The sequence below is a fragment of the Oncorhynchus mykiss genome, chromosome 27 (genome assembly GCF_013265735.2).
Source record: "Oncorhynchus mykiss isolate Arlee chromosome 27, USDA_OmykA_1.1, whole genome shotgun sequence".
In the NCBI taxonomy this organism is placed as follows: Eukaryota; Metazoa; Chordata; class Actinopteri; order Salmoniformes; family Salmonidae; genus Oncorhynchus; species Oncorhynchus mykiss.
In genome coordinates this window covers 5,740,844-5,751,639 of record NC_048591.1, presented here as the reverse complement: position 1 = coordinate 5,751,639, position 10,796 = coordinate 5,740,844, and the positions used below count along the sequence as shown (strand labels likewise).

General features: G+C 42.9%; 1 protein-coding gene across 1 annotated transcript; it reads right to left on the bottom strand.

Annotated features, from left to right (window-relative positions):
* Window positions 1-500: 500 nt before the first annotated feature.
* LOC110507391 (coatomer subunit delta) lies at window positions 501-10,378 on the bottom strand. Its single transcript, XM_021587363.2, has 10 exons — window positions 10,031-10,378; window positions 8,594-8,857; window positions 8,155-8,334; window positions 7,844-8,049; window positions 5,541-5,702; window positions 5,213-5,378; window positions 2,779-2,926; window positions 2,533-2,641; window positions 2,074-2,278; window positions 501-1,934 (listed from the first exon to the last, which is right to left on the bottom strand). Exons 1-10 carry the CDS (start codon window positions 10,031-10,033, stop codon window positions 1,845-1,847), a joined length of 1,533 nt encoding a protein of 510 aa, XP_021443038.2. The 5' UTR covers window positions 10,034-10,378; the 3' UTR covers window positions 501-1,844.
* Between the last annotated feature and the right edge of the window lie 418 nt (window positions 10,379-10,796).

Below are 10,796 nucleotides of genomic sequence, written 5' to 3'. Positions count from 1 at the left end.
ATTGCCTCCCCTTCCAGGGACTGTGCCTGGACACCCCTTCCACTGACAGCCCCACGCTAGGACTTCGCCGCTGGCTGGCCAGATCCCTCTAGCACCGACAAAATCTGGTACGGGTATTCCAATGTAGGGAAACATAACGGAGGTTACGTATGTAACCACGATTATGTAACCACTCTAATCCTCTACGGTGCTAGAGGCACCTCAAAATTGATGTAGAGAACACGTGTCGCGGCCATGGGGTCTATATATAGGGGTGGACCCCAGCCGCGACACAGGTAGATGGGAGTAACTCTGTAAATCCTCACCTCGGATGTATCCCTCAGCTGTGGAGTGATACCAATATATTGGAGTGATCCATGTAGCTCACATAACCGTGGTTACGTACATAACCTTCGTTTTGCCCCATAGTTGCGCAAGCATCAGTGTTGTTGCTGAACAACCAACCGGTCTTTAACGTCATTGCAATGCATTAACTACCAAAATAAATCAAGACCGCAAAGTTGAATAATACACTTTAATTAATTAAAGATTTTTTGCTTCACATTTTATACTGGAATGTTACGATTCCCCATCTGTATTTCTTTACAGATAAAATGTCCCATCTAGCCATCTTCAAACCCCATTATCCAACCAACCGCATTGAAATTCTGGGAATACAAACAAAACATCAAAACCAAAACATATGAAACCACTACATGTTGTCCTTTTGATTAAGTGGGTTTTAAAGAGCATCCGTTCATTATGGGAGTAAATGACTGGAGTCATCAGAGGGAGGTGGTGTCACTGGCAGGAGAGTCCTCCTCGCAGTAGGACCAAAGTATTCCCTCTATTGATGGTTGTTTGATATGAACCACAGTATATTGATCGCCTCTTCCTTTTCAACAACTGATACATTTGTAAATAGTAAAACGGTGAGCTTGCTATGGAGCTTTTAAATGATTACTTTTCGAGAACTTCTATAGCCAACAAACGCAGTGGTTTGCCTTGTGAATTGGCTGCTTACTCTTTTCCATCTTAACAGTTTCTCAATACCACAGCCAACACCTAAAGCTACATATTGAGATTAATCAATCTAATGAAAAAAAAAATGCCTTTAGTGGGTAAACAGGTGCCATTAAAATGGATTTGCGGTGAACCTGCAGTTATGAAACAAAAACATGAAAGACCACCTAGGCGCTTTCTTCAAAATCTGGTCCAATGTATAAAATACAAAATGTCTCTGGTAGAGGATGCATGACTCTCTTCGAGGTGGGGATGATTTTAATTACTCAACCTCTATAGCAGGGAAGATGAACCAGCTGAATACCGACTAGCTCCTCAGCCAACACAACAGGGTCATGTTCATTAGGCCCCAAATGGAAGAAAACTGACTGAATCAGGGAGGGACTACCTGGACTTATATAATTAGAAAGGCTAATTTTATTTTTCCTCAAAATGAGAAAATATATATTTTTTGTTTTCTTTTTCCGTTTTGTGTTCTAGTGAACACGTCCCCGATGCCTGTCTGTAGCTAGTACGGTTCCTACCCCACCACTTAACCGAGAGCACCACCCATCTCCCTTCCCTGCTGCCCCTTTAGTCATCGTGTTTTGACTTCCCGCCTCTCCACGGCGAATAACAGCATGTTTCGCTGCCCGTTAAATTGAACTCTATATTTACACACACTGTAGATCTTTTTCTCTATCATACAAACATAAATACACCAATACTGCGCTCCACCTCGGGAAGGGCTTTTGAAGGGCTGGATCCTGTTGATGTGTACAGTCTCAAAATGTTCCACAGGCGGGCAGGCAGGCGAGTATTTATTTTGTCTTCTCTGGAGCTTTGACGTATATATTTTGTTTTTACATGATCTCGTATTTGTCGACGAGGAACGAAGTTTCTAAAGAGAATTTCACTGGTGCGTCTCCGTCTACGTGAGTCACTTTGGCAACCTGAGGGAATAGGAGGGGAAAAAAGCAATGTGACGAGTGAAATGCAGGGACCGCAAGAGCATTGTGTTCCATCATTGACCGTAGGCCTAAATGTCCATAGTTAGTAAGCTTCGACGTAAAAAAGAATGATGAAACTTGCCTGTATGTCGCAGTAATTGCGTTTGGACACAAAGGACACGTTGACGGGGAAGAAGTCGCTGGGTTGCCCGGCGACACTGAACTCCAGGCTGCCGCTTTTGTTTTTGGCATCTATGACGGGTAGGCTCCACTCTAGAACGTTCCGTCTGCTGTCGTGCTTATACTCTCCGTCCACGTCTCCAACCACGGGTGCCCCAACTCCAGATCTGCACCAGGAAATACAACCATATACTGTAAACAACGCAACCATCAAACGTTAGGCTGGTTTACCTGGTCACAAATGAACCAGTCTTATACTAAAAACCAGCTCAATGGAAGAACTCCATTACCCACGCTTCTTAGTCCGGGGCTGTGCTTAAAAATCGGTCTCTGGGAAACCGGCCAAAAGAAAACCCAGCAAGGTTGTTATACAGTCAACACATTACAAGAAAAGTAATTTTTAAATCACCCATGTACTCACGGTATTGGGATAGCAATAACTACGTCGTTCAGTTCAAGGCTCTCCTCCTGCAGTTCATATTCTATGTTCACGTCGCAGCCAGTAGCGCTCTCTGAAGGCCAGCAGTTTACTACAGGCAAAACGAGGCACAATGACATTTAAAAAAAGACTGTCGTTAACACGGAATAAATCCTACCACAGTAATTGCAGATCGAAGATGGTGCCGGCAGGACAACGGGTGGAGAAAGGCATTGGAATGAGACTCACTGGTTAGAGGTATGAGGGCATCGTCTGTGCTTTGGAGCCTCCACTTCAGCACCCCCACGTCGTTGTCGAGGGGGAAAGACTTCTCGGGGTTCTTCAGACCAATCACAGAGTCTGAAGTGAAGAGCTTCTTATCTACGTTGGGATGTGTCTAAATAACAGGGGAGATGGAATTGATTCCAACACAGTGGACATACACAACCAGGGGAGATAAAATCAATTCCAACACAGTGGACATACACAACCAGGGGAGATAAAATAAATTCCAACACAGTGGACATACACAACCAGGGGAGATAAAATAAATTCCAACACAGTGGACATACACAACCAGGGGAGATAAAATAAATTCCAACACAGTGGACATACACAACCAGGGGAGATAAAATAAATTCCAACACAGTGGACATACACTACCAGGGGAGATAAAATAAATTCCAACACAGTGGACATACACAACCAGGGGAGATAAAATAAATTCCAACACAGTGGACATACACTACCAGGGGAGATAAAATCAATTCCAACACAGTGGACATACACAACCAGGGGAGATAAAATAAATTCCAACACAGTGGACATACACAACCAGGGGAGATAAAATAAATTCCAACACAGTGGACATACACAACCAGGGGAGATAAAATAAATTCCAACACAGTGGACATACACAACCAGGGGAGATAAAAATCAATTCCAACACAGTGGACATACACAACCAGGGGAGATAAAATAAATTCCAACACAGTGGACATACACAACCAGGGGAGATAAAATAAATTCCAACACAGTGGACATACACAACCAGGGCAAAAGTTTTAGAACACCTACTTTATTTTTTAAAACTATTTTCAAAATTGTAGAATAGTGAAGACATCAAAACTATGAAACAACACATATGGAATCATGTAGTAACAAAAAAATGTCTTTGAGATTTCTTCTTCACCTCCCTTATCCTACCTCATTTGCACACACTGTATATAGACTTTTTTCTATTGTATTATTGACTGTTTGTTTATTCCATGCGTAACTCTGTGTTGTTTGTGTCTCACTGCTTTGCTTTATCTTGGCCAGGTCGCAGTTGTAAATGAGAACTTGTTCTCAACTAGCCTCCCTGGTTAAATAAAGGTGAAATAAAAAATGACAATAAAGAAGCCACCCTTTGCGTTTTGCTGCAAAGAAACCAATTCAACCATGGAGGTCTGATTCATGCAGTCTCCTCTGAACAGTTCATGTTGACGTGTGCCTGTTACTTGAACTCTGAAGCATTTATTTGGGCTGAAATATGAGGCTGGTAACTATAATGAATGTATCCTCAGCAGCAGAGGTAACTCTGGGTCTTCCTGTCCTGTGGCGGTCCTCATGAGAGCCAGTTTCATCATAGCGCTTGGTGGTTTTTGCGACTGCACTTGAAGAAACTTTCAAAGTTCTGGAAATGTTCCACATCTTAAAGTACTGGACTGTCATTTCTCTTTGCTTATTCAATCAAATATATTTATAAAGCCCTTCTTACGTCAGCAGAAACCCAGCCTAAAACCCCAAACAGCAAGCAATGCAGACGTAGAAGCACGGTGGCTAGGAAAAACTCCCTAGAAAGGCCGGAACCTAGGAAGAAACCTAGAGAGGATAGGGCCAGTCCTCTTCTGGCTGTGCCGGATTGAGATTATAACAGTACATGGCTAAGATGTTCAAACGTTCATAGATGACCAGCAGTGTCAAATAATAATAATCCCAGTGGTTGTGGAGGGTGCAACAGGTCAGCACCTCAGGAGTAAATGTCAGTTGGCTTTTCATAGCCAAGCATTATTTGAGCAGTTGCCATAACATGGACATGGATTTGGTCTTTTACCAAATAGGGCTATCTTCTGTATACCACCCCTACCTTGTCACAACACAACTGATTGGCTTAAACACATTAAGAAGGCAATAAATTCCACAAATTAACTTTTATCAAAGCACACCTGTTAATTAAAATGCATTACAGGTGACCACCTCATGAAGCTGGTTGAGAGAATGCCAAGAGTGTGCAAAGCTGTCATCAAGGCGAAGAATAATATCAAATATAAAATTATATTTTGATTTGTTTAACACCTTTTTGGTTATTACATGATTACATGTGTTATTTCATTTCATAGTTTTGACGACTTCACTATTATTCAACAACGTATAAAAAAGTTAAAAAATAAAGAAAAACTCTTGAATGAGTAGGTGTTAAAACTCTTGACCGGTAGAGAACATATCTCTGATATGGGATGAATTGTTACAGAAATCTTCGAATGCATTGGGCCGTGTTCAGAAGGAGCACACGGGGAGAAACATTTTGTAATCGTGCTGGGGTTACTAGTCAAATAAGAACACTGGATTTTTCTACAACGTTGTGCCCTACTGGACACCATCCAGGAGTCTTTACAAAAGGTCATGGATCTGAACAACTCACCTGCAGTTGTACTCCCTTCTTGTCGTAGTTGTTGACCATCAGGCGGATGCGGCTGACCTTGTCGTCGGTCACTCTCAGCGTGATCATGCCTAGGAGCTCCATGTTCTGTAGACCTCCGTCACGTCCACAGGTCAGGCTGATCTTCTCCTCAACTCTCATGTGGACACTGAGGAAAACATACACAGGTGTCAAGATTGAGGTTTTATCATCACACACATTGCAATCACACACGGGAATTATGGCAATAGTAAAGCACATGCACAGACATTGAATGCAAGATAAACCTTGGCTTACTATCAAAGATGAAAACTTAAGAGGAATAATGTACCTCTCCACATTAACTGGTGGCGGTAGGACATTGGACGCAAGCGAAGGCCTTTTCCCTGTGTTGGACGTGATGGTTTCCCCCTCCCCCCTGAGCTTGTCCACAAAGTTGTCCACCTCTTTCCCCCTGGCGCCCAGCTTGAGGGCTTTGCTGGATCCGGTCGGCCTGTGGGAGACACACGATCGTCAGTACCAGCATCTGTGGCTCAGAGTTTTTCAAGGTCAGGTCTAGGGCTGGTCAGGTCTAGGGCTTTCCCGAAATGGTCAGCCGGTGATTGTCAAGCAATTAACCATCGGTCTCACAGTAATTGACCGTTAATTAACAAACACATTTCATCTCCTGGCTTCCACCTATTAATAAGCCATTTTTAAAAAGTCTAATAAATCCATGTAATATTGCCTACTACACTTTCCCAATAAATCCATTATTATATTAAACAGGTCTAAAGAAGCATGATATGAAGAAAATGTGGTCTATTTCAGAAGAAAAGGTAATTATGTGGCTATGCCAAATGGCTGTGGGCTACACTAGTTAATTTAGCAGACAAGATTTGCTTAGAATTCTGTGGTATTATTTTATAGTATGAAGAATACAATTGAACAAAGCTGAATAAAATATATGATATTTTCTCCAAAACGATTTGAGGGAGTGCGCACACTATTCTGTGTTGAGCAGTTAACAAAGAAATAGGTACTATGCTTAATTTAGAGTTATTCATGTAACTTTAGTTGTTCTACAAACGTTGGGCTATATGTTTTTATTTTGAATACATTGTAAGGCTTGCAGGATGAGACTAATGATGATTTGAAAAAGTTGCTTGAAAGGCATGAGCTCTGCTGTTTTTTTTGCGCAAAAGTCGAATTCACAATTTCACCAGCACTTGATAATGCCTCAAATTTCACGGAGGCATCCCCTTTATGGCAGTAACGCACCCCAAAAAATCCATTCCTTTTAAATGCCCGGACTAGTGCGTTGTGCCCTGCTCCCAGAGTGTGTGGCGCAATCCAAAGTATTTCTCACAGGTTACAAGTGAAGACAGACATCGGGGACACAACTGCACACACTTTTATCCAATTCCAAGATGCATAGAAGATATTGGATGAACTGTCCACATTTACTTTTCGTCAGCCAACAAGATGAGTAGGCCTAACGAACAGCAAAAGCACTAGCCAAAGTCAATCTACTATCCCCGATAGTACAAACGTCAACCTATTTTGTGCGAGAAATAAGTATTCCAAACTGTCTGGGCATTGATGTCAGTGTGATTAGAGGGACAAAAGAGTGCTGAGTACCAGGCAGTTAGCAAGTTTGGTAGGCTGCTAATGACCAGCATCAGAGCTTGGAGAAGCCTAATTACCGTGACTAAATGGTCATGTGGAATTTGACTGCCTTCATGACTCGTTGACCTCAACAGCCCTAGTCAAGTCACGTTCAGGGTGAGAAATGAACACCCGCCATATGCGGGCAGAATTTGGGGCATTGGCGGGAAATAATGTCTTTCCACATTGGTGGCTGGTAGAAGTTGGTCGAATTGACGAAAGGCTACTAAAGTGTTTCTTGTCTAGTTACATCATTTTTGTTCAAACGCCAAGTTGTTTTTCCAACATTATTTTGCTGCAACTGTCTGTTGCTAACGCAGATGCAGAGATTCTCAATAACCGTTACCATGGTACTGGCCCCCCTTGAAGGGGCAGCTGAACATTTGTCTCACCTAATGACTCAAATTTTTCTGGGTTACACACTCCAACACCATTTTATTCATAAACTTTATGTCATGTCTTATCATTAAAACACTCACATATTTTAATTGTGCTCAATTTATTTGGGTTCTCATAAATATCAACGTATGTACTCTTTGTAAAAAATGGCAGTGTCCGAGCTCTGAACTAATAACAATAAATAAGCCGTTTCACTCAGCATTTTGTGGCAGGGCAGACACTTTGTTGATTCTTAATGCTCAGTTGTAGAACAGTTTATTTGTTTCACTATTTTAACTAAATTATTGCTTTTAACAGACATCGGTTAAAATACTTAGGTCACAAAAATGAAATTGAATGGAGCAATATACCACATTACTTCTTACTACTAATACATTTCTTGTTTTAGAAACACTACAAAAGAGTTGGCTGGTCGATTTTCTCATCTAACTGCCACAGTGGCTGTTGGACCAAAAATACAATTTCCCACCCTGGTCACATTATCAGGACAAACTGGGCCCTAACTGCCAATCACTGTGTATTGCAGTACAGTCTAAGACAATTATACACACAATCAAATTCAACACCGAAATTCCATCATTTCCGTACCTGACTGGGACGGTAGCCATCTTGGGTTTCTCGGGTTCGATGATGGTGTCTGTGATGATGGACCCTGAGGACATGCTGCTCATCCCAGCATTGCCGAAGCCGCCGAAGCCCGGCACCTTCTTCCCCGAGCGCTCGGCGTCTCGCCTGATCTGCTGCAGCTCTTTAGCCTTTCGCCGCATCTCTGCTTTGGCCTCTCGCTCCTGGGTCTGTGGGGCCGAGCAGATGAGGAAGAATGTTTAAATCGTGGTTGCTATAAGCTAATGCCACACGTCCTCTGGACGTTATGGGCGTTTTAGCAACAAGTGTCTCACCTCTCTGACTGCCCGGAACACCTTCTCCTCATGAGAGTCCATCTCGGTGAAGGTGCGGATCTGGGCCAGGTTGACGTTCTCCCTGTAGCCCAGGGCCACGATCTCGTCGAAGGCGAATATCAGGTCAAAACAGTGGTCTGAGATTTCCCCTTCCTCCAGCACACGGCAGTACTCTGGGATCTGAAAACAGAAAAACACAATTGAATGCTTCCATATCAAACCAAGTCATAATACCGTTCTAGTTTCTAGTGGGATATGATCCCATTTGAAGTTATTGGTGGGATGGATAAACTCTGAACTCGTAAGCAGCAATGGGCTGCTATAGCATAGGGTTATCCCCTGTGCTGCTCCCATCCTGTCGTGTGTGTGGGTCCTGGATACTATGGCTGCAAAATCTCTGTGTAATGGACCAATAAAGATGTGTCGGATCGTATCATACCACGCGTGAGAAGAGCCGCAGCGTCTCCAGGTCTTCCAGGATGTTGCTGTTCTTGGTGGTGACCAGCACCATGTAGAGCTTGTCCAACGGCTGGTAGACGTAACGCACACTCTCCGTCTCCACAAACGTGTGCTGCTTGCCCAAGCCCATGAGCTTGGGGAAAGCAGCCAGCAGGCCCTCGACACGCGTCCGGGTCATCTCCACAAACTGCCGTGACACGATGGCTTTGCCTGCCTTGGTGCACACCGCCGCTGCCAAAAGCACCTACAGCGAGCAGAGAGAATCACAAACATCCGTTCATAAGTGGGTTGTCTCCATTAACGGATGACAGAGTGATAAACAGGGTAACCATATGTGGTACAAATATGTTGGCCAAGAAAGGTAGTTATGTGCCAATTTACTTAGAAAGCAGATTCCTACCCTATCGTTAAGCTTGTTTACACACTGAGCTGCACTGGGGTCAGAAAGCAATCATAGTTACATTAAGACGCCGTGAAGCCAGCGTATGATATGGGTCAGAAAACATACCTCAATGCAGGGACGGGATATGCTACGGCTAGGTAGCATGAGGACAAAAGGGTAGTTTCCCAGTGGGAAAAAAAGCAGTATTTCAATTTTCTTGATCTATCAGTGTGGAAAGGTCCAATTTGGAGTAGTGGCATATCCCATCCCTGCATTGAGGTACGTTTTCTGACCCATATCTCACACAAGCTTCATGGTGTCTTAATGTAACCATGATTGCGTTCTGACCCCAGTGAAGTTCAGTGTGTAAACAAGTGTAAAGATATTCCCACCCTATGCTGGCTACAATTTGCTATATGTGAAAAATCACTTACCATCACAGAATACCAGGACCAAGGCACGATAACGCACTGATCCAAACGACTTAATTTACTAGATTACGCAATGCAAATCAATCACAATGTCATACAGCCAAGATCCATTGGTTGACATATCATGGTAACTAATGTTAGCTAGTTAGTTAACTAGCCTGCCAAGTATTTAACGTTACCAGCCAACATAGCTTAACACAGTTAGCAGACTGGTGAAATGTAAAGATCAATCTAGTTAACTTAGTTAAATTGTAGCTAGGTAGTTACCTAGTTAGCTAGTAAACTTAGCCAGGTAGCGTTAGCTAACTGAACTGTCACCAAGCACTAGTAGCTGACATTTGTGGTAACGTTAGCTAGTTAACTTAGCTAGCTTACTAACATCGATACGTTACATTACAACGCTGCTAAGTAATCGTAGCATTATATAGTTAATACATTAGCAAATAACCTTGAGTGGCTACCTTTGTGGTTGTTTGTCAAGTGAAGTTTGGTTTGCTTCTCAATTCATTGTGCCAAGGGGCTAGCTAATGATAGCAAGCTAACGTTTGTTGTTATGATTAAGCTAAGCGGAAAAGATAAAGACTTGAAATGTGACTGTGCTCACCATTGTTGGTCTCTCTTTAGGAAAACGATATTTAATCTCAGATGGTTAGGAAAACGATCTTCAATCTCCGATGGTGTTTGCTCAGTCAAGATCCAGTAAATCTAAAGCGCCTTTAGAAAGAAAATATAGTTGGATAGCTAGCTAAACTGCTTGTTGCTTGTAGTGCTTCAATGTGAGTTACTTCAATATGGCAGCCAAGCGAGCCACGTCTCCAACCAGCGGAGTTGCTTCCTTGATAAACCACTCGTTCGCTTTGTCGTAGAAAACTTCAGAACGTCAAAAGTTGCGCGATGTGTGCTTGAACCAAAGAGATCGAGCACAGATGGAACAACGAGACAGATATGTCACCGGATGTAGAAATGTGAAGCATCCGCTTGGCGTTTCGTCTCACTGCCTTATATGGTAGTGAGAGGAAGCCCACTGGCCAACAGTGGGCGAAGATGGAACCAGGTGGATTTTGGCCGAGATTCTGCACATTTTCTCATCGATTAAACATTTGAGCTGTTCCCAACACTAAAATCTGTTATGAACAGAGTGGAGTAAGTTTTGTATACTTGACCCTTTACAACATGTATTTTTAAAATTGCGTTATTTAGAAGGAGTGCAAAGACGAATTGAGTTATTGCACGTATGCACTTCACAGAGTAAGCGTTCCCTAACGGAAATATGCAGATACATGCTAGAACCCGCCAATAGGATCTCGCTAGCTCATGCTTGTTTCAGCCCACCTCCTTACTTGTTCTTCCCACGATGACGCACTTGTTCC

Excerpts from the sequence above, each read along its gene's own strand:
- LOC110507391 (XM_021587363.2), bottom strand. Across the intron at positions 5,703-7,843 it reads ATGGCTACCGTCCCAGTCAG|GCCGACCGGATCCAGCAAAG; the intron begins GTACGGAAATGA and ends TGTCTCCCACAG. Across the intron at positions 2,279-2,532 it reads GTTATTGCTATCCCAATACC|ATCTGGAGTTGGGGCACCCG; the intron begins GTGAGTACATGG and ends TTCCTGGTGCAG.